Here is a 24,562-nt window from a genome sequence, read left to right as displayed (position 1 = left end):
GCTAATGACTCAAGAACCATTGACTATGGGGTGAGTAAGTTAGTATCTGCATATCGTAAACTGCTACTACATATCCTTAACTAGTGATTTCCAAACTTCTACCAACTCCAAACTATTTTTATCATCTTACCAAAGCTACATAAAATACTATTTTTTTTTTGTCTTTTCTTTTTTTTTTGGTGCTGGGATCGAACCCAGGGCCTCACGCATGCTAGGCAAGCGCTGTACCACCGAGCTACATCCCAGCCCGAAAATACTATTTTTTAAATCAACATTTTTATTTAAATTATTTTCAACTGTATCAATCCCTCCCTCCTCTTTGTTCTTCTCTAGACTGGGGTTTGAATTCAGGGCCTCACCTTTGCTAGGCAGGCACTCATTTAGAGCCGCACTCCCAGCCCTCCCTCCTCCTCAATTCTAATGGGTCTCTCCGGGGGATCATACAGGCAACATACAGGATTTCTGGATGGTCAACTAGGAAGTCCCCCACCACTTAATCACTAGTAATGTCCCTCTGCCACAGACAACTTGAACTCTCACACCATCATTTCCATATAGTTTTAGGGTGAAGCAGAGAACCACTGCCATCAGTTGACACATATTTTTTCAAAGCAATATATCTGTGAAACAAAAGGTTTAACAAGTTTATGTTATTTTGATAGACTAAAATGACAAAAAATTAACATGAAAATATCCATGCATGGTCATTCACAAAAAAAGCATTATGTACACCCTTGGGCAGTAAAATGAGGGAGTAAGTACCTGTTAGAAAAAGGTGCAAAACCCACAACCAGAACTGTGGACTTCTGAGCACACTCCTTTTATTCCCTGGGTACTAGAATTCTCAAACAGGTGTCTCAAAACAAATGTACACATGGTCCCCAACTTATGAAGGTTCAATTTACAAGTTTTTGACTCCATGAAGGTGTAAAAGTGATACTTGTTCAGGTAAACCGAATTTGGATCTTTGAATTTTTATCTTTTCCTGGGCTAGCAATACATAGCACAATCCTTTTTTGTAATGCTGGGTGACAGCTCCCTGTCAGGCACGCGATCTTAAGGGGAAACAACCCATGGTGCTAAGGTGTGCAGTGTTGCTAAGCTAGGATAGGATGTTCAGTAGGTTAGGTGCATTAATGTATTATTACTGTTATTATTATTTTTTTGGTGGAACTGGGTTAGAATTCAGAGTCTTGTGCTTGCTAGGTAAATGCTCTACCACTTACGCCATGCCTCCAGTATGTATTCTTGTCTTACAATAATTTAATCTTGTCATAGGTTTACTGAGATGTGGCTCAATCATTAGTTGGACAGTAGCTGTAATATATTGTCTCTTAAAATCAAATGATTAAATAAAGTTTCCAACCTAATTATAGTCAGCTGTTATGTTTGTTTTGGGAATGCAAATTTATTCCAGTCATTGATATGCTAGGGAATAATGTGACCATAATGAAAATTTGTATTTGCTTTGGTCTGCCAAAATCACTAGGTCAATGCAGAAAACTACATCTGGCTGAACTAGTCACATGGGAGTACATAAAATGCATATACCTCAAGATCTACAATCTACCTCAGTTCACCATGAGTGTTACGAAGCACACCTCTCCACATCTGGTGTTGCAAGTTCCTGTCCAGCCCCATATAGTTTTCCCACCACTTCCCAATAATTCAACAGTTGCAATCCTCTCCACACCAACATGAGAGGTAAATGCTATCTCTTTTCAAGGTAAATGGCCAAATTTCTGGCCAAATTTCTTAGTATTTATGTATTTTTCGACCATTTAAAGCGTAAGACTATGTTACCATTTTCATTAGGTTCCTATCTTTTCTATGACTGTCACTGATGAAATTTTAGAGTGTTGAGCCATAAACCCATTTTCCCAATAAGCCTCATGTGTTTTTTATTGCACAATTTCGCAGTAATTTTTAAGGAATGCATGTTGTATTACAGCAGAACTGACTGTAACTTTCGTCTTGTCCCTTCAATATTCTATTTCCATTATGGTCCACTCACTGTTTTCATTAGTTAACATCTTTCTTTGCCTATTAACTCTTAGTTTGGGATTCAGCATTAGAAAATCAACACTCAAAACTTCCTAATACTAAAAGTCTGCTGACATATCAGTATTTCCCAAAATTCCTATAAAAAAGCTAGTTAAAAACTAAGAAAGGCAATCTATCATGTGAATTCCTCATTCACTAAAACTTGAAACCGATTATATCTGTGTATGTAACTGAAATTGTGGCTGAAAAGTGCCGGCTCAAATCCTTGTCACGCTACTGAATTAGGTTGTTCCTTCACAACACAAACTGGTAATTTACTCTGTGAAAAGGACATCTCACTTTCTCTTCACAAGGAAGCAAAGACAAAAAATGTAAATTTAATTATAGTTGAATTGGACTTCCCTTATCTTTCAATATGGGTCCTTATTTTTCACAAAATTTTAAATAAGGCTTACAGCTTTAAAAAAGTATTTGTTCCAAGATCAATACAGAAAGGGACATCTTACAGAAAAGGTTAGGGACCCTCTGTTAAGTGGACAAAGTGGTGGCCAGATGCTAAGCCTAACTGCCATGTGGTTTGCTGAGGAGTCCAAGTTGAGTTTTCAAAGCATTCCTTCTCTGGACCTGGCACCAGCCCAGGAAAAGCACACTCTGTTCTTGAATGAGCAGGGTACTGTGAATGGCTCCAGCAAGTGAGAGAAAGGCAGGCTGACCAACAGACAAATACAGATACAGAAAAATTCAGAGCAGGGTCAGAAAGACAAACGTGAGAGTGTGTGTGTGAGGCGGGGGGGGAGGGGGGGGAGGACAGGGGCAGGAAATAGAGTGAGATGGAAAGAAAGGAGAAAGTCAGGGAGAAAGGCAGAGGAGGGTTCAGAAAGGACAAAGAGAGGTGCACTGGGCCATCTTCTCCCTTGTGGCTTGACCATGTGACATGCCTGAAGGCAAGGGCAGGATATTGGGGGGAATGAAAGGACAGGAGAGCTCTCTGTAGGTCTGCCAAAAAGGAAAACAACCAAGAATACTGAGCTTGTAATTCTAAATTCATGTTGAGAATTTAAAAAGAAGAAAAAAAAGGCTTTAAGGATTAGCACCCAGGTATAAACCAAAAGAAGTTCAAAGAAAATAATTTTTTAATGTCATAAATATTGCTAAAATTAGTTCACAAACCTAAAAATTAGCCAAAGTAAATTATAACTTTAAATAACTATCATTCATGTTTTTTAAAAAAAATAATGGTCATCCCTTATATTTTTTTAAACTTGTACTTTAATTTTTCTATTCTGAATAGAGCTGACATCAGTGTCAATTAATTATTTTTTAAAAACAGAAATCTGATTTAGAGTTCTAGTCTCAAGTCACACATACAAAAATAAAGTGAGGTATACTATCGTTGGCAAATACTGTATCAATTTGTCCCATCCAATGGGCACCATTGTAAGAGGGGCTGGCAATTAAAAAAAGCCCACCAAACTCCTTTTACAGAGGGCTCTTTTCTTGTACCCTATTAAACCATTTACTATTCTTTTATAATCCAAACAACTAACTGATGCAAAAATCTCACCTCACAAACACCAATAGCAGCAGTAGCAATAGTGTGTTATGTAGGAACCATGTACCAGGCACCCTGTCAAGGGGATTTACAGGGATTATCTCATTCAGTTTTGACCATCTTCTTAACAAAGCAGATACTGTGATTATTCCCACTTTCCAAAGGAGGAAGCCAAAGTATTAAGGACTTGTGACAGCTGCTCAAGGTCACACAGCCAGTTACAAAGCTGACCTATAAGGGTAGGCAGGCTGACTCCAGCATCCATATGAATACACATTAAAACCTGTTAGCTCTTCGATGGTACTATTAGTAAGCCATCATATGTAGTCTAGAGGCAGGCAGAAGGGAGGGAGGGGTTATTAAGTCAGTAAGAAGTCCAGCTTCCCAAGTGCTTAGTAAAAGCAGGTTAAATCAGCGTATGTTGAACGTGTCAGTTGATAATTTTTTGGTAAATTTGGGGTGGGATCCAGAATCTAGATTGCTTTGGGTTTCATCTTTCCATTTTGGAAGTTGCTATCCTGACAATCAACTATGAGAATCCGCTAATGCAGCCTTTTTTTTGTTTTTTGCTAATGGGGAAGAGGGTTTGAAGAGTCAATTTTGGCAGAAAGTCATGATTGAGGCTGCTGTTGTGGCTTGGTTAAAAAGAATCATCTTATTAACTTCCCAGATGAGCATGTTTTACAAAGGGTCACCAGGAAGAGCAGCAATGGAACACTGCTCTCTTAATCGGATTAAACCAATATAATTGGTACCTCTAGTCACTCTAGTTGTTTATGGTTATTCTCTAAACAGAAGTTTGGGGTCATTCAGTACATTCTTGATATGAGCTGAGTAACTAACCCACTTGAATAGAAACCAAAGTAAAATAAAACTCTGTCTTTCCCTTTTAGATCTTCTGAAAAAAACGCAAAAACTTTGGAGTCAGAGCCATGTGTGTTCAAATCCTTGTTCTGCCAGTTATGAGCTGAGTGGTCCTAGGCAGAAATCCAACTCTTTCCACTGAGGCTGCATCTTCATCTGCCAAGCCTACCTCACAGGCTTTTGGGGATTCAATGATAAAGAGGTGCAAAGTCTGCATCCCAGATTTTACGATGGATGAGGTAGGGGGATCAAACTAGAGAGTCAGATAGATGTCCCCCGTTCATTCTGCTGATGGTAGTTACAGCTTCAATCATTTAGAAAGAGAAGTACTTTTAACACCCTCTCATTGCTAAAGCAGGAAGAAATCACTTGAGAACAAACCAAACTCACTTTATCATCTCCAGTGTAGTAATGATTCAGTTCATCTATTACTCCAGGAAGATACAGATGATCCCCAACTTACAACAAAAGCTGTAACTCCCCTCCAAAACCCATAGTAAATTGAAATATCATAAGTAAAAAACACATTTAATGAACCTTTGGAACACCATAGCACAGACACACAGTGCACTATAGGTTTCAGTCTGTTACCCTCACGATAACATGGCTGACTGGGAGCCATAGCTCTCCAATGCTGCCCAGGATCAACAGACAGTACCAAACTGCATATCCTTAGTATGGGAGGGATTAAAACTAAACATCTGAAGTGTGCTTTCCACAGAATGTGTGTTGCTTTTATGTCATTGTAAAGTTCCATAATTCCTAAACTGAACCATCATAAGCTAAGAAATCATCTGTACTAAGCTCTACTCAGATACAAGCAAGGGGAAACTTTTAGAATTCATTTAAAAATGAATAAATTCACACCAAATGAAGAGGCTGTTCATTCAAGTAAAAATTATTTTATAAATAAAAGTTGCTTATTTTCCTGACAGAACTTAGGCAACACTTAGAAAGAACTGCAGGTGATGGAATAAGGTAAAGATCAAGTGTCCACAAAGGTCACATGTTCTCTCTCATATGTGGAAGACAGATCCACACACACACACAGAGAAAAAGAGAGAGAGGAGAGAGGGAGAGAGCGAGAACATATTTTCAACAGCAGGACTGTTTAAGGAGACTAAGGGAGGAGGGAAAGGAGAAGAGAATGATAGAGTGAATAATACTGAAATACACCACATCAATGTAGGAACAATACACAAAGAAACACAATGAAAGCTACTGAACAATTCAGGATAACAGGGAAAAGGGTAAGGAAGAGTAATAGTAGGGGTTAGACTGATTAAAGTACAATATATTCACTGGTAAAATACCAAGGCAAAACCCCAATGAACGATGAATACATACTTAAATAGTGAAGGACAGGAATGTAACTCAGATCATGTAAAGAAGAGAGCAGTAGAGAGAGGGAGAGGATAAATGAAGGGTAAAGGAGGGTGAATATAGTTGATGTACTTTCTATACATGTATTAATATGGAACACTGAACCTACAGAACTCATTTTAAGAAAAGGGAGGGAGAACAGGGAGAATAACGGAAGGATGGACTTAACTGGGGAACACTTTACGCATATATGGAAATGTCACAATGAAAACCACTGTACAACTGTTATATACTAGTAAAAAAAGTAAAAAAAAAAATCAAGTTTCAAATTCAGTTTATGGATCCAAGAGTGAAAATTGTAGTTAGACTGTCAAAGTACTAATTCTTAAAACCCACAATTTTTCTTTAAGTGAAACTCATGCTTTTGGATAGATTCAGTCAGATTAGGTTAATCAGTGTGCACGATGCATTGAAAGGCTTATGAAAAATACCAATCCATGCCTCAAGTAACTTATAATTTCAAAGACTTTTAATAATCATGGCTATAAAATATAAAACATAGGTAAACACACAAGAATTCTTTGGTCAGGCACAGCTGGTAGCAACAATGCATGTATGAAAAGCTCAGTTTAGAAACTTTGGGTCATTCATTAAACTGTCTCTTTGCTGAATTAACCAAATTGTTCTTACATCCAAATTGAAAAAGAACTGGAATGTGCAATGATCACAACTCCCAATCAAGTCAAACTGTCATGCTTCACTTTCAAGCTGCCAAACACAACCTGTGAGGTGTTAAATGGCATCCTCTGTCTTTTGCAAGGTTTATGATCCCCTAAGAAATAACCATGATCAGGACCTGGAAATGATAATAAATTAAGACTCTCTCTCTCTTTTTTAAATGCTTAGCACTTATTTCTTACATATCAGCTTTGCACTATGCCAGTGTTTCCCCTAAACTTTTGTCATTCACAACTGAATCATTTTCCAGATATTTCACCATATCTACGAAAATACCTGGACCGTTAATTACTTAACATACTAAGTAAATATAGTGGTTCACTAGAAACTGCCTAACTTAGCACTATCCTAAGCTACACTCTGAAACAATGACTGAGTTTGACATACAAATGTGTGTGTGTTTCCTGTAACTATTAAAAATACCTGACATATCATTTAAAAACCAATCATGGGCTACATAGGGATATTAATATTTAATTATTTTCCATGTCAATTTTTTCCTGTAATTAAAAAAAATTTTTTTAAAAGCCCTCACATGTGCCTGACCAGCAAGTAAACACAGCCCTACTCCACTCTTTGCTGTCAGAGGTTCTTTTTAATTCAGTCTGTTTTTTTTTGGATCCCCTTTCTTTCAGTTCCCTAGGCAATTGATGAGACTACTCCAGAGAAAGCTGGTAGCTAATGCAGGTGTAGGTATAGTCTAATTGCTGGAAGAGGAGCCAGTCACTGGGACTGTAGCATTCAAATCAAGTTGGGGAATTCAGAGCTGACCTCTGACACTGAGGCCTCAAAGGACAATAAGCCAAAAGTGGGGCTGGGAGGTAGCCTCCAAGCATGCTTAGGTGGGTTACAAATGGCACTGGCAAACTCTGAGAAAGAAAAAGTCTTTACCACAAAGTACTCAGCATCATTTCCACTAGAGAGATTTCACTGAAAAGGATGACTTCAACACTGGCTGCCCTAACAAATTAGTCTCCAACTGCTACCTCTGCCGAATGCATTTTCCTTTCCCTAACGAGGAGGTGCTTTTAAATTAAAACGTAAGAGGAAAGTACAGAAAAGAGTCATTTAAAGCACTTGGGCCACTTGAAACAACTTTTCGCCAAAGGTCTATAATCAAATTATCAGGCTCTTCAAGCCAGTGCTTTATGACGGAAATAAAGGCCCCACTAAAGTATTCTGGTCTCTTGGCATTTCCATGTCTCTGGGCAGGGTGTGCACCACACCATTCACATTGGCTGCATGAAAGAGAACAGATCACAAAGGGCAGATTACAAGGGAGAATGATTCTACTCTGGTGGGGGGGAGGGACAGGCGTGAATGGATTGTAAATAATGTTGCTAAGAAAGGAACAGAAATATGGCGACTCAAATAAACCTCTTGCCAGGAATTCTTCCCAAAAGGACTTTCTTTCTGAACTTTGCTTTCAAGAATGTGAGAAATATGAAAAACATATTGAATATCTGTGGGGTATTCCTCTCCTGCCTAACTTCTAGCTCTTTGTAAGCATTTGTAAAAGTGCCTTTAAAAAGCAAATGCTTCACTGGAAGAGGACTATTAGAAAAGGAAGAGCAGTGAATGTTACAACAGTTCATCACCACCGCTGAATGTAGCATCTCTTCATTTTCATCTCTACTATGAGACTTATCCAAAGGAAAACTGAATGGTATGAACACCCAACTGGTTTCTGAGGGGTACCCTTCCCATGCTCCTACAATTCTGCTTAAGGTGCATACTTCAACCAAGAGGCTAGCAATACACATTTTAGGAAAAGTACCCTTTGGGGAAAATCTGTTGCTGCTTTGAACAAAACAGTCACCAAACTGTTGCTGCCAACTCTGTGATCTTGGTGTCAGCATTTCCTTTCCTGCCATGAATAACATTCTGACTTAAACTTCAGCTTTGCTGACAGTCATAAGGACTACTCTCTGCTGTCCTCAGGAAGCAGTGTTACCCAAATGATGCTGACAGCACAGCAACCAATCACTCTGCCTAAAACAAACATGATCTCACTATTCGAGTGACAAATAGCATATCATTTCAAAAGCATTCACTACCATCACCCTCTCTCCCTATCATTCACTTGAAATGTTTCTATTCCTCAGTTACCAACACATGAGAAGGGAAAAAAGAGGGGGAGAGGGAGAGAGAGAAAGGGGAGGGGGAAGGGAAGAAGAAGTAAGCCCTCAAATCCATCACTTTCTAGCTACTTATGATTTATCTGAAGGGCAAAAACACCCTATAAATTCAGCAATTTACCATTACAAGTTTAGCAGTCCAATTTGTTATAGCATGTGTAATTCAAGCATCAATCACACATAGTCCTTACATAAGCATCTCAACATTCCCATTTTGGGTCCTGTCACGGTTTTTCCGAAATAAAAGATACAGGGCTAACACAAAATGCAAAAACAGAATTAAAAGAATAAAAACAAAAAATTAGAAGTGTTCTCTTATTTTGTTTGCTTTTTAAAATTGAAACTTCTGTATAAGAATCCCATCAGGGAGTCTTGTCTTCCCAAGCCAAGAAGAAGCAGCAACTCCAAGATGTAATGGAATGACAGCACCATCTGTTGAAAAATGCTGTGCTCAGTCTGTCACCATTCCTCATGCTATTTCCTCTAGCTTTATATTCTTTTTACTTCACCTTATTCTGGATAGATAAAGGGAGAAGCCCTGAAGACCTAAACATGGCAGTAACAAAAATCTCACAGCGTGAAAGACCTCGTTCCTTAAGCAGTGTATTATTAAGGAATGAGTAATTGGGTCGGTCTCTCCCTCTTTCCCTCTAACAAGGCCAATGCTTACGATGAGTTTGAAATACATTTTTTTTCCCCCAAGGAGAGAAATAGTATCTGCTCCACCTGCAAGCTGAAGCTGTTAACAAATAAAACACAGGAGTGATATGCAAAAATGAAACCAGAAATAGAAAACCTTCAAGCTATCTAACAAGGATTATCAGAAAAATCCTAACCGACAATTTGATTAAAGGTTCAAGATCTATTTGTATTTAAAATCCTGCAACTAGGGAGCTAAGTTTCAACCTCAATTAAAACCATCCATCAAGCTCATTATTGCAGAAGCCATGAAATTTGAATCCAGTGAAAACCAAAGAACTCAGCTGTCACCTCACTTCCTGCCTCAAGACAGAAGGCATGAGACAGGTAAAAAGAATCAGCTTAGCTCTGCTGGCTACCTTAACAACACAACTGGGGAAAAAAAAAAAAAGTCTTTTCTAGCAGTCAGTCCATAATTAAATTTTTATACACTCAATTTAAGTTACCGAATGACTTCCTAGGGTAACTGGTCTTCCTCTTGACACAGTGTTCTGTTTGAAACTTTGCCGTGGATTCGAAGTATCTGACAAAACAGCTTTCAAATACATTCTACAGGAAACTCTGCGAACTGCCTGTCATGAAACCTCACTTACCACAAGATAAAAAAGCAAACAGTCAAAGCACATTACAACGTTCTTCCATTTTTAGACAGTGGTATAACCAATGCTCTCTGTTTTGAGATACAGGGAACTATCTGATGCAAACCTCAGCATTTTGTTGGAGTTAATAGCAAACTCGACTGCTGTCTGTGTTTGAACTTTGGCCAGATCACTCAAATGACATTTCAGAATGGCTCCTGTGGACAGCTTGCAACAGTTAATCCCTCCTGCTGCGATTACCCACTCAGATCCCCCAGGTCTCCAAAGCTCCCTCCCTCCACCACTTGAGCAGCACAGCCCTCCCCTCAGCCCTGTTGGCAGGACAGGACAAACGCCAGGAGGTCTGCACAAACTCTTTCCGACTCTGCTTGACTCTGTAAAGTTCACAAAGATCTAACCCACCTTCCGTAGGCTCATCCAGAACTGGGCCTAGAGCCAAGCCCAACCTCTGAAAACTGTCTCGGAAAACTTACCCTGTAGAGCTTTCAGCTCTTGCGCAGAGGAAACGCTGCTCTGGAAAGGCTTCTTGTTACCTTCCATTCATAGAATTTGGTTGTGCTTCATTGCACACTTGCTACTGCAGGCTTGCATCATGATTTGGGTCTGCCCACCAACTCCAAATATGCTCCATGTTTAGGCTTATGTAACATTTGCTACTACTGTAAAAAGCACTTGAATTACAAAGGTCCTGGCAGATCAACAGAAAACAGGGGGTGGAGTCTAATTTCATCTAATATGGTCATACAAGGCGTCCTGGCAGGTGTAAATTAATACTTCTATTTGAAAGGCAACTTGCCAGAACTGGAGAAGATGAATTTTATAAATTTTACCTGCTAAAATGTGAATTACTCACACCCTAATTTTTCTGAATACCTTGAAAGTGACATTGCTACTGCCAGGTATACTAGAAAATTTACAGGATCAATTATAAACCTGCGTTTTAAACCTCCTTACATCTAGAAGTCTTGAAATTAAAATATTTCTATGAATAAATATCAGCCTTTCTTCACATTTTATTTCTCTGTGCTATCTGTATTTATGAAACTTTAGAAAGTTTGTTAGACTTAAACATACTTTTCCTTTTTAAATCTAGTGACAAAAATCGTCACCAATTTTCTGTGCTTATTTTCAAAATATGCATGATTTCACATGCTGCTGATTGTCAATCACTGGAGAACTAAAAAGCTGGGGACCTGTTATACTTTTAATGCAATTTTTTTTTTCCTCTATGTGGCTCCTTGTAACCAGTGTCTTCCTATCTCAACCCTATTACTGCCCTCACATAACTACTCCCCCTCCTGCTAATAACAATTCTTACTGCTAAATAGACCTGTTAAAAACTGCCCAGTGATCTGAGTTTTACGATAATAACGGCCCAGATACTTAATAGATCAGAATAAACACTATTAAACGTGAAAAGAAGGGGGGAGAGGACAGCAGAATCCCTTCACTCCACAGACTATTTTGCAAAAAGTCATGATCTACATATGTGGAAATGATTTAGCTTAGAAAAGGTTGGAAGGAAGCTGAGGCACTGGAAATCATTAGACCAGTCACAAATTTTAAATTGACTCTACAAGAAAAGGAGAGTAGTCACACTGCTTTATTTTCACAACAAGCATTCAGACTCCAACCCTGCCTACAATATTAAGATCCAGAGGTTTTTTCTGAAATTCATTTTTGCCCCCATATCTCTTACAGCCACAATTATAAAATCCAAATCACTGTGGTCCTTCAGACCCTAGAAGAACACAAAGGATGAGTCATCATTAGGCTTTAGAAGGACAAACGAGTATACTTCTCCCAAGCCTTTTCAAGGTAATTCACAAAAATAAGGACTTCAGGTTAACTCACTGGTTTTCTTAAGCTGGAGGAAAAACAGATTCCATTGTGTACAATCTGAATGTAACAAGTCTTAATATTATTCTCTGCATCTCACCTGCCCTTCCGAAGGGGCAGCTGAGGGACTTCTGATGTCACCAATCCTGGAACAGAACAAGGATTAAGAGAATCTTCCTCAGGAAGCCTCAGTTCCACCCACTGGATGGGCTACCAGATTCCTATCACAAATCCTGGCCTTGCTAATGTTCCTTTTCTTATAAGAGCACAGTACTAGTAGGGAAAAAAAAATCATATAGATCTGCAATTCAGGACAGTTCTGGGAATGAAACCTTTCTGTAATCCTTATGAAAACCAGGGTGAATGTTAGCAAATACACACCTACATTTAATTTCTTATACAAGCAAGAAACAAACTCTTTGTTTTTTTTGAGGGGGGGAGTGGGAGGTGGATTGAAATTAAACCAGGGCCTTGCATATACTAGCTAAGTATTAAGCTGGAGCCACACCCCAGCCTTAATTTTTTTTTTTTTTTTTTTGGGAGACAGGGTCTCACTATGTTTCCATGCTGGTCTCAAACTTGTAATCCTCCTGCCTCAGCCTCCCAAGTAGCAGGGATTACAGGTATGTAACACCATGCCTGGGCTGAGAGAAACAATTTGAACTTGTATTTAACAACTACATCAGAAAATTAATAAACAGTAAAATAAGCCTGAAAAAATATAATTTTGTACATCAAGAATACACATAAATACAAAAAGCTAGGAATAAAGCTTAAAGTTTTAAACACTCACATGCTTTTTTTAATGCTCTAAGAAATTTAAGCAAATAGCGCTTTGTTCTGCTTAGAAAATATTTTATTAAATCATTTCCCAATATCTTAACCAAATATAGTTTATTTTGATATTACATATCACAAAATATGGCTTAAGTGTCTAGATCTGGGGACACAGTCATTTTTCTTTTTTCCTACGGAAATAAAATGAAGACAACAGACTAAAATGTCATTCTAATTGACAGTAACATCCCTGCTTTACCAAAAATTATATGACTCTTCTGTTTGGAAGGCATGCACATAACAATTTTACCCTGGCTTAGGGGAGTCCTGAAGTGACACCATTTTTTTGTGAACAATACGCTCAGAGCAGCTCAAAAGTAGCAAGGGCTTTGGTTGAGAGGGGCACAGCCAGGCAGAACTGGAGAGTGGACACCATTTAAAGAGAATGAAAAGTTAAGAGTAGGACTAGAATAGTTTCTATTACAGAAATAAGTCGTCTTCCCCGACCCTGGCCATACAAACCTTGGGATTTGAACCCCTGAGAAGCCAACAGAGGTGTCATTCTGTGTTCTGCAGGGCAGCAAATAAGCTGTTGGCAGTTGTGAAATACCATGCTCTTGTCACTGGTGGTAGCCAGTTCTCTATTTTACAGGCGCCCAAGCCTCCACCAGCTCCACTTCACTGTCCCAGCAGGCCGGCGGGTTATAATTGGCCTTAATTGGCACTTAGAACAGCTTTAACATTCCTTACCTGCTGCCAAGGAGCACTTGAAAGGGGAAGAAAGCATTTTCATACTTCGAAATACCAAGCAATTCATTTAGCTGAGGGACTGGAAGAACGCTATCCAGAATCAGCTTAGCTTCATCAAGACATGTTGCTACATTATTACCCAGTCCTCTCTAGGTACTTCTGCTGGATTAGGAGAGGTGAGAGATAAAGTTTAAATGAGATAATTCACCTAGGGGGCTAATACTATGCAGCAACCTTCCTTTAGCTGGCGTCATCTGATCTTTCGGTGCATGGCTCTTTAGAGCTCAGGCACCTTGTTTAAATGATACTTTTTTAAAATGATCATTTGTTTTGAAATATTTCTTTGCCCCATATCATTAAATTTTACCAAGACTTAGAAGACAGGTATCTGCTGTACTGGTAGTAAAAGTTTATGCTTACTGAGAAATTTCCTTCAAATGTGTGTGTGCATGTATAACATTGTAAGAGGCTTTAGAAAAATAACTGGAAAGCTTAGAAAAACAAACATAATACCTACTAACTGGAGAAGAAACTCTCATGCCCAGCTAGTAGAGATATAAAGTACTAAGACTTGTTAAGCCAACAAGCAGCAGCTACTAACAATGTAGTATCCTTTCCAACCCTGGAATCTCACACAAATGAAACCACTAGTAGTTAAGCATATACGCCAGGGAGCGAGACTACTGCTTTGCTCACAGGGGCAAAAGGTAACAAAATGAAGGTCTCCAGAGAGCCTGACTTGAGGAAGCTGCAGCACAACCATGCCCTAGAATAGTAGGCGTCATTAAAAAGAGGAGAGCAGCGTTAGCCTGGGCTGTGACTGGATGTCCACCAGGTGCTGTGGACTGGAAAAGCAGAGGTGTGTATAACGCGATGCATTTCTGGTAAAGCTATCAGCAAAAGTTCTAAAAAACAAAACTCACGATTATGTGCCTATTTAGTTATGATCAGGAGAAAAAGATGAAAGCATCCACTCAAAGTTCTACACTAACTCAGAAAGCACTACAGTTCACAGTGCAAACTGAACTATTGTAGCTAAAGAAGCAGGGAGGCAGAAAGATAAAGTAAGAGAAAAAGTAGGCCACATTAGAAATAGTATGTTTGGGATGATTAGATTTTACATATTTATGTAGAAATACTTATTACTATTTTATATCCTCATGTGCCGATCAAAACATCTATAAATAAACTGGTTTTAACTATTTTTATTATAAAAATTCATTGAAGGAAACTGAAGACAAATTTAAGAAACACTTAAATTTGGAATTCTGGTATTGCATCAAACATCCTGATTATATCCCCTGTTTAATGTGTCTGGTAAAGCACAATGAGATTCAAGACCACAACTGAGCACACAAGAATCACACAGAAAAACATCTATTATTCACTTTGGCAAGACATCTTAACCTTTAAATCCTTAATATTAGGAGTTCTTACAATCTGTTTAAAACAGCAAGCCTAAGAGGCAAATTTCACTCCAAAGTTTGTATTTTTGTCCTGAACAGAGTACAAATTAAAAATTCTATATTGTGTGATTATGGGTTTACTGCTTATATTTTAGCTTATTTTAAATTGAGGTAATATTTTTGCCCCCTACCCCAACTCCACCCTCTCTCCTCTTTTTAAACTTTCAAATGTGTAAGGTAAAAAAGGTATAAAATTACTTTGAGGTTTGTTTTGAGAACTGCTGTCTTGCAAACTAAACATAGAAGTGAACCTACATGCACAATGCAGACTGATGCAGGAAATAGGACCTAAGTTTAGCTGTGCCCTGGATCAATTTGTTTTACAGACCTGGACTACTATGTGCATTGCAGGAATCATTCCAGCCAGGTACTAAGTAGGTGCCGCAGCATAAAGAAGTGATAAATACTCCCTCTTCTGGTCATACGTGAGACCAAGGCTTAACAGGGCTGAGATAGCAGGTAAGTAGATCTTAAAGTAGTCAACAAACAGGCTGGTTTTGTGAAATGTTTGTCAGGAAAACATTTTTTGAGCAAATGTAACTAAAATATAGATTTTTATCCTGAACGTCCCCTTTAAAATTTGAAGCACAGCCATCCTATAATAGCTACTGATGTGTGTATAACTGACAATAAAAATTGTACACATTCACAACTACACGTGATAGTTCAAGTTAAACAATGTATAATGCACATTTTCATGTGTGTGTGTGTGAGGGGAATATATACAGGCTAATATTACTTTGTCTAGGGTCTAGTACCATTCCAAGGGTGTGTATACATATCAAGCTGTATCCCTGAAATGTGAGATGGAGGAGCTTAGTTTATTCTGATTATATATTTATCCTTTCATTACTGGTTAAGATTTTCTTTTATAATATCAATTACTACTTCAATAATCAAAAACAAATAAAAATGTAATTTTTATTTAGTCAATAAAGTATTATTTTTTTTTGTGCTGGAGCTGGGGATCAAACCCAAGGCTTTGGGCGTGCTAAGCAAGCACCCTATCACTAAGCTACAACTTTAGCCCCTCAATAAATTCTTGTTACCCAGTTGAGAACATGAGAAGTCCCATGAAAGTACCCAATTCTCATTTCTTGGTTGTTATGACTAGATTACTATTCCAATGAAAGAAATAAAACAACAAACAAACAAACAAAACAGCTAAAAAGAATGAATGACTCCAAAGCCAGGCATCACTGCAAAAATTATTTTCTACCACTACGATCTTAAAGGTCCTGTCTGGGGGGTCGGTACCAATGGGAGGGGTGGGGAGGATATAAGGAAAGGGTGTAGGAGGGTGAATGTGGTGGAATACTATGCACACATGTATGTAAGTGGAAAAATGAGACCTGTTGAAACTATTCCAGGAACAGGGGAGGATAAAGGAGAAGGATGGAGGCAGTGAATTCAACTATGATATCTTATAAGAACTTCTGTAAATATCACAATGTACCCCCAGTATAACAATAATAAAGAAAAAAAAACCAAATAAAAATCAGCTAAAAAGAATAAATGATTCCAAAGCCAAGCATCACTGCAAAAATTTTCTACCACTACAGTCTTTAGAAAATGCCTGAAGAGTGAAAAATAGTGTATCAAGGCTTCTCATTCAGGTCAGTGCACCTCATTAAAAATAATCATCCATATACAAATTAAGAGAAAAACCTCCTGATTCATAAGCCAAAGTAAATTAACAGAGCTGCTCAAGCCAACCCCCCCAGCCTCCAGTCAGTCATTCATTCTTCCTCCCTTTCTTTCCCTCATGGCTCCTACCCAGTTGGTCCACAGCCCTGCTAGATTTATATATCCCATGCAGATTTCAGTTCCCTTCACACCTCTATGATGCAGCTGCCACAATCCTAATCTAAGCTTTCTCACTCTTCCAGCTCTCACCCAGTGTGAAACAGCACACTAACTGGTTTCCCTGGCTTTGCTCTTGTCCCCTAAGTCCCACATAGCAACTATAAATCAGATCATGACACTTCTTGGCACAAAAGCCCCCAGTGACTTCACATTGCCTACACTGTCCAATTCTGATTCCTCTCATACTTTGTAGGAACTACTGTATCGTCTGGCCCTGGCCCTCCTTTCTCTAACTTTAACCCAAACCTCTTTCCACCCTGTCCACTCTTCTCTTCTGTCTCCCCACTAGCCTTTCTGCCAAGGCCAATTCAACTTCAGGATCTTTGCACTTGCCATTTCCTCAGTGTGAAACACCCATCTCATCCTCCATATCTCAAACAGCTGGCCCTTGCTCATAACTGAGCTTAAATATCACCTTTTCATAGACTTTCTTTGACTAGCCTTATCTAATGTGGCTTGTCGTGATCATTCTCTCACATTATTCTCACAATGTATCACTATTTGAAATCAGCTTACTTCATCCTGCTTCAGCTTTCTCTCTTTGCCCTCCCCAATCTGAAAATAAGTTACACAAAATCAGAGACAATGCTTCCTAGTTCAGTGGAGAAAAATGCCTGGCATATATAATAGACACCCAATGAACATGTTAAATGCATGAGTAATACCACTGCTGATTTAATTTCTTCTACAGATATCGATAATTACAGATATCAATAAGAGGAAAAATCAATACATTTTTTTAACTAGAAATTAAAATGTGGCGCCTACAAATGGCCTAAGTAACAATACTGCAAAGTTCTCTACTAATCATACAACTAAGGAAAAAAGAGAAAATTACGTTAGTTGGGGAGAGAAAAGTCTTTTATCTGATGCTACTGAAATTATTTGAAAAATTTAATTAGTACTATTTGGATTGTGGCAAAGAAAAACATGAATTCACTGTGTTTATTTTATATGTTAACATATGACAAAAAGTTTAGGGCAAACCTTCCACTGAAATTTCCTTAGAGTTAAGCTGATATTCAGGCTGACATCAATCCTGTGTTGATGTGTCAGTCTGGTTAGCTCCACTCCTGGCTCATCCTCTGACTGCTGAGAAAGGCCTGGCATGTGTCTGTGTCTCTGAAGCAAAAGAGCCATGTACTTTTTGCTTTGCAATATGTTCAGTTTTTCTACTGACTGCAGAAATGAACTCATCAATTCTCTGAAGAAGCCACAAAATGTTACGGAACTCATACAAAAAGATGAGGAGCCTTGCTTTAGATCATACTATTATTTAGGGTTAAATAAAGTAGTACAGACAGGAGAGAAATCTAATGACTATGCTAAATCAAATATCTACCTACTACCATTACAGCTTCGAATTACTAAATGTCCTCTCTGATGCAAAGGGTTTATAATGCTGTTAGAGCTACTCCAAACCAACCTAAAAATGCTACCTAAGCTAGAACATCTGTCACCGATAAGTTCTGAGATGTGAAATTCATTACATCGTCTCTGGATTTTCTTTTAACTCTATTCATCCTTATTATTTGCAAGAGAAGCAGGTATTAGTAACCAAAAGACATGCCTGGTACATTTTATCTGTGTGAATGAAATTTAAGACTTTCATCGGTAAACTGGGAATAAAATCCTTTCAGTGGGTGAGAAAGAACAGCAAGTAAAGTCACACATGCAAAAATGCTTTGGAAATCAAAGAATCAAGTCCTGTTAAGTTTTCACTTGTCTGCATACTTTTAAATGAATGCCAATCCTAAAAAGATAAAGTATAACTGAAAGTTTCAAATTAGAAAAAGACTATAAAAATTTAGTGGCTAAACTTAGTACACTTGAGATAAAAAAAGAAACATTTTTTCTTTACCCACAAACAGTTACTTAATAGTCAAAACAATTCATTCAAAAAATACCTTAAATTGTTACGTCCTAAATTTAAGTCAATCAGATGGCAAAAGGAGAGGGCTTCTGGATTCTGTATTAAATAGCAACAACTCGGCTTTGTGATACAAAGTAACTTAATTACCTGATGACAACTGCTGGTCATAACTATTTGAAATGTCATCAACAATGACAACCAGTATTTTAGCCAGAACTAGTCCATTAGATCTCAGAGTATAAGATTCATTTTGCTCTTTCACTAAGATTCTTTGAAATCAATTAGCTCAAAAAACTATGATTGCTTTTAAGTATGAGTAACTTACTCATCCTCTGATAAAGATGACATTTTAGCAAATATAATGTGTGCTGGCATCTAGAAGAATCCAAACAAACTCAAATGTGTGTCAAGGAACATTAAATCCAAGCAATGTGTGTGGCTATTAATCTTATAAGATTCATAATTTCTGCAAGTAAGGAACGTTACTTTCATACAGTTATAAAAAAGCCAGAATTATGACACCTCCATTTGTGAACAGGGGTCTAAGAGGGGCAGATGCTTGACACAGAGGCCTTGCCAGCAGGCTTACATGCCACTTACAGTGACTCAATATAAAACAGCAATAGATAAATGACAAAGGATTGATTCTCTTCTGTGATCCTTTTGCATATCAACATGAGAATCTAGAATTCTGCTCCCAAAGTCTGTTATTTCCAAGGGTTAGGATTGGTCTCAACAGATAAACAGTTCCTTAAAGTACAACAGAAGGAAACTAAATACAGTAACTTAAGCTTGTGTTTCCCAAAAACATGGAGTAGGTGTCACTCCCCAACATGAATAACATTAAGTCACAAGTGAAATTTATGTCTCTTCCAAATCTCTTTCAATTCTGGTAACAACTATTACTACTTTACTCATAGTCAAGCAGGCTCCTTTTTAAGAAAGGGAATAGGACTCAGGCTCAGAGACAGCACTGGCAAGAGCATCAGGAAAGGATTAAACGATCTTCTTTTTACTCTATTTTTACATTTACCATCTTTTATGGTAAACAACACTAGTTTTCCCCCTTTATGACCCTAGTAAGGTCTTTGTAAATGGATTTATTTAAATGAAAGTTATTTGATTTAAAGAAAAACATTTGTGGAATTAAATCATCTAGAACCTGATTAATGTTGGGAAATGATGGCTGAGGCTATAGCCATGCTCAGAGACTCAAACTGACCCAAAAGTTACAAGTAGACCAGTCTAATTAATCAAAGGCAAAATATTTCAACTTTGCTGACATGTGAACAGGATTTCAATTGATTATAGAGATTTTAGGTGTGGTACCTGTCCAGGCTGAATTACCATCACTCATCTATTTCCCATAAGTAAGATTGTATCTCTCTCTCTCCCTCTCTCTCTCTCTCTCTCTCTCTCTCTCTCTCTCTGTGTGTGTGTGTGTGTGTGTGTGTGTGTGTATGTGAGAGAGAGAGAGAGAGAGAGAGATTAACTACTCTTCATAAGCAAATGCAGAGAAGCAGCTGAGCACAGAGTAGTGCAAGTGTGTAGTGGAGTCTGTGGTAATCACTAGGCCAGTCTGAGCACACAACTCCAAAGGTGCTCCACAAGTCCCCCCCTAACCTTACACTATTCCCACCTGGTCAGATGCAGAGTAAATGAATACAAGGAAGACTACACAGTATATTCTATTCAATGGAATAAGACTGAAACATTTAGTGCCAATTAATGTGATTTTTCCAGTATATGATATAAGGATTTAAAAAAGTTAGTTTTGAAAAAACAAGGGTCTCCTTTCCTGCCATCACTGCTTGATAGAAGAAATCTTAAGTGATGATTTGCATCAGTCACTGAGCCAGTCACAGAAGTACAAGTAGCAGCCAGAATAGACAATGACTGCTGTGGAAGCAATGAGTTCTGCACAGCTTATGAGTCAGAATCAGTCCAAGGAGCTTCAGACTACCCATTCCTGGGTCTTGCAAGTGGAGATTCCAATCCAGCAGGTCTGCAGTGGGCCCTGGGAAGCTGTCCATCTAGAAAGCTTCCTTGACTCAGACGCACTGCAGGTTTGGGGATCCACTAATTCGAATTACATTTTTAAATCTGAAACTCACAGTAAGAAACATCTTGCTCTTAAAACGCTGAAGAGAAAGACGAAGCATGCTGAAACATTTCAAAACATTAAAACAACTACAAGAAAACATGGCATTAGAATGTAGTTTCCAAGAAAGGAAGTGGTCTATACATTGAAAGCAATCAAGCTATGAAATCCTGGAAATGCCAAAATGATAGTACAATCACTGACCATCACAGAGCAAATAGAAATCCTGGTTAATCATTAATTCCTGAAAAGGCAGCTTGCTAGCAAAAGAGCACTTCTTACTTCTCTGGATAATAAGTTGCTCAGCAATTCACAACAATTTTATCACCAACATCAAATAATTTACAAGCCTTGCTGCCACTGTGGCATCCTTTCCTGTCCTGGCAGCTGTGGTTTTAAAAGAACTGTCTGTTGGATTTTGTAGCAACTACTTATTTGTTCATAAAAGTCACAGATGAGTATCAGCAATACATGAATTCACAGAAGACTGCCCACAGATTTTCACCACTTTTATCAAAGAAAATACAACCCCTTGGCAAGTATGAGTTCTTCATAACACACACAGTTCCTGACTTACAATAGTTGAACTTAAGGATTCTTGGCTTTACAGTGTTGTGAAAGCAATATTCATTCAGTAAAAATTACCCTTTTTGAACTGTGACCATTTCCCAGGCTAGTAGGCCATAGGATCTTCTCTCATGATCTGGGCAGCAACAGTACCCAGTCAAACACAACCTCAGAAGGGGAAACAACTGCTCTCCAAGAGGATGGTGTTGCTAAAGTAGGATGCCCTGTAGGTTAGATAGATTTAATGCATTTCAACCCCCGATATTTTGACCTCACACTGGGTTTGAGACAAACCCCATTATAAGTCAAGGAGCACCTGTACTACAAAAATAGACTACTCAAGCAGGGTATCGGTGGCTCACGCCTATAAACCCAGTTACTCAGGAAGCACAGATCAGGAGGATCTTGGGTTAAAGCCAGCCCGGAGAAATAGTTCATGAGACCCTATCTCAAAAAAACCCTTCACAAAAAAAAAAAAAGAAAGAAAGAAAAAAGTGCTGGTGGAGTGCTCAAGGTGTAGGCCCTGAATTCAAACTTCATTACTGGAAAACAAACAAACAAACACTACTCAGAGAAGCTCTGAACTTAAAAAATTCTGAATTTGTAAAGCATTTTTTGTTGTTATTCACTGTGCAAAAAAAAAAAAAAAATTGCCCTACTGGAATTTCATTAAAAAAGCAAAGGTTTCCAAAAATACTCTTTCTAGTCACAACCCCTGTCCACAAAAAAATGCATGAGACAGTGGTGGCACCAAGAATAGCTTTCAGCCCCATGGACCCTGTGCACATCTTCTACTCTCCAGGTGAGAGGGGTGGTACTCTAGGGCTACAATAAGATGCCTCCTTCCAACTTCATGTAGCCACACTCCCACCACCACCACCACCACCAATCCATCCCCAAACTCCATATGAACTCCAATAGCACTCTCCACAGCTACCAAAAAGAAGGGACTCTGTCCATACTTCTAGCACAATCCCTCTTTTTTTTTTTTTTTAAAATAAAGAAATGAAGTTTATTTGGCTATGTCCTAGTCACCTTTCTATACAATCCCTCTCTTTGGGCACTGAGCCCTCATCTTCCAGCCAGGAACTCTCTCTTCCAACACCTTTAATATTTCCCTTGCCACTAGGGGGACCTCAGTCCCTTGCCAGTGGCTTTGTCAGTTACACTGTGCTAGGGATTGACAAAAAAGGCAGAACTGAGATTTTAAAATATTTTTCCTTACTCACACAATGACATTGTAAAAACAAGATAGAAGAATATCAAAAACAAACCTCCAAAAAATGTGCTGTCAGTACTGAGTGAGGGAATACTAGAATGGGTGACCATGAGTATCTTTCTGCCTAAGAAAACCCTGGAAGAAGTAGCACTAAGTGTTTCTTCTTATACTTCCTTCTACACTTGATCTTAGCCAAAAGGCCGAGAAGCGATTCTTATACTTCCTTCTAATCCACTCTATATCACTTCTCTGCAGCCTCACTCAGTCATATCACTCTGGTTCTGAAAACCTGCAAAAGGCCTCCACTGACCCACACAAAGGGCAGAGGTCTCTGATGAGCAGTGAGGCCCTGTGAGCTAGTCTCAGCCTGCCTTTGCACATGGCTCATCCACACATGGATACATCAGCTCTGGCTAATGGGGACTGTATAACACATTCCCGACAGCCTGGAATTTCTTGCCTCTGAGCTTACTCATGTCATCCTATTGTCAGTTTGGAGCCACCAAATATAACTGTTAAGTGCACAAATGTGCAACCATGTGGGGCAATCCTGTCTATTCTCATCAAATCCTCCCAATTTTAGAGGATTATATATCATTAAAAATATTTTCTACATTTACCACAATGGACTTGTATCTCATGTTTAAAATCTGAGAAAAAAATTATAGAGGAATAAAAACCCACTCTAATTTTCAAACCTTAATGTGAAAGGTATTTTCTCTAAGAAGTCTTCAGAGTTATTCATTGGGAAGCAGTCTGTGCTCCTCATTCTTAAGGCCTTGTACTATTTTTAACTCTAGATACACATCTTCCTGAATCTATAGCTATATCTTTATGTCTTGCTCTGATCCTCTCTAGGCATTGTACTAGTGGCTTTACCTATGGTTATTTCAATCAACCACTGCCAGGAATCTGTAATGTTGGTATTATCACCCCTGTACTATAAAAAAAGGAAACCATGGTTGGATAACTTGCTAAAGGTAAGTTCTTGTAGGCTTAAATTTAAATCCAGTCTAGTTCAGCTTCAAACTCCTTAACTCCAAAATACCTGGCAACTGACTTAACTGCTGTTTCCAATGGCAGCCTCTGAGAGTCTTAGGCAGAGAGACAGTTATCTTACTCATCTTTGTACTCACTGGTACAGACCCCAGGGCCTCACTAAGGAGCAGGAACTCAAGAATCTTTCTAAGTTTAAAAAGATACATTCCTTGGGAGAAAGAATGTTGGGATGTTGGTTATGATGGTGTGCCTCTTAAAACAACAGCAGTCCTATATTAAGCCCTGAAATTTCTACCTCTAAAAGCATCTCTAAACTATCCAGTCCCTCCAGCTCTAATGCCCCACCTGAGTCTCAGTCCAGGGTCTACTCTTGCCTCTGAACTATTCTCTCTGCTTCTATTCTTCCCCCATATTCTCTTTTCAGTAAATCAACCAGTTAGGAGGGACTGTGTTGCTCCCTCACATAAACCTTGGTGGATCCTAAACTGTTTTCTGCCTTGGCTTGGGAATAATCAGGCTCCTGTTTCTAACACTGGACTCCTCTGCTTTCTACCTCTTGTGACTGGCCCTCTACCACCCTGGCCTTCTCCAGTCTATGTGCAGGCTGCTTCCTCAGCACCAAATGCTCTTAGTCCACATCACTACCTGGCTTGCTCCCTCTCATCACTTAGGGCTCAGCTCATGTCACCTCCTGAGATGCCTTCTTTAAACACTCTGCCTTCAGAGAAATCTACTTTCATTCTTTGCTTCAAGCTTGCATTTGTAGCAGAAAGCAATGAGGAAGAAATGCCCAAATATTGTCTAGTTAACTACTGAATTTGGAACTTTCAAAATCACGTTTTCTGTTGAGAAGGCCATGCCTCTAAGTTGTATGTGTAATTTTTAAGTGCACTGAATTGATAGCCAGACACTCAAGAAGGAAATAAACCTGTAAGTACACAGATGCAACATTTCAAAATTTTGTAAAAGACATTTTCTCTAACTTCGATGAAAGTCAGAAAATGCAAATCACTTACAATAATGAAAGTCAAAAAATCTCCAACATCTGAAAGATATTAACCATTGTATGAATTAGAAAGCCTACCTGTAAAGAAGAGACACTATACCTTCCCTGTACCATCACTGGCTTTCCGTTTAATCCTGCCTTTCCTTTTACCTTCTAATGACTTTTTAAATGATTAAGCACTT

General features: G+C 38.6%; 1 protein-coding gene across 13 annotated transcripts in view; it reads right to left on the bottom strand.

The window, feature by feature from the left end:
- Atxn7 (ataxin 7) overlaps window positions 1–24,562 on the bottom strand; it is a 124,509-nt gene that overhangs the window by 31,314 nt on the left and 68,633 nt on the right. Inside the window, exon 1 of one of the 13 annotated variants that reach the window (XM_074044133.1) lies at window positions 10,391–24,545. The exons of the other annotated variants lie outside the window; for them this stretch is intronic. Coding sequence (XP_073900234.1) covers window positions 10,391–10,457 — 67 coding nt within the window. The 5' untranslated portion in view covers window positions 10,458–24,545. Of the gene's footprint in view, window positions 1–10,390; window positions 24,546–24,562 lie in introns of those variants that run through there. 13 annotated transcript variants of the gene reach the window in all.

The sequence above is a fragment of the Castor canadensis genome, chromosome 10 (assembly GCF_047511655.1).
Source record: "Castor canadensis chromosome 10, mCasCan1.hap1v2, whole genome shotgun sequence".
Classification (NCBI taxonomy): Eukaryota; Metazoa; Chordata; class Mammalia; order Rodentia; family Castoridae; genus Castor; species Castor canadensis.
The sequence above is the reverse complement of the archived record's forward strand: the minus strand, read 5'-3'. Positions and strand labels throughout refer to the sequence as shown.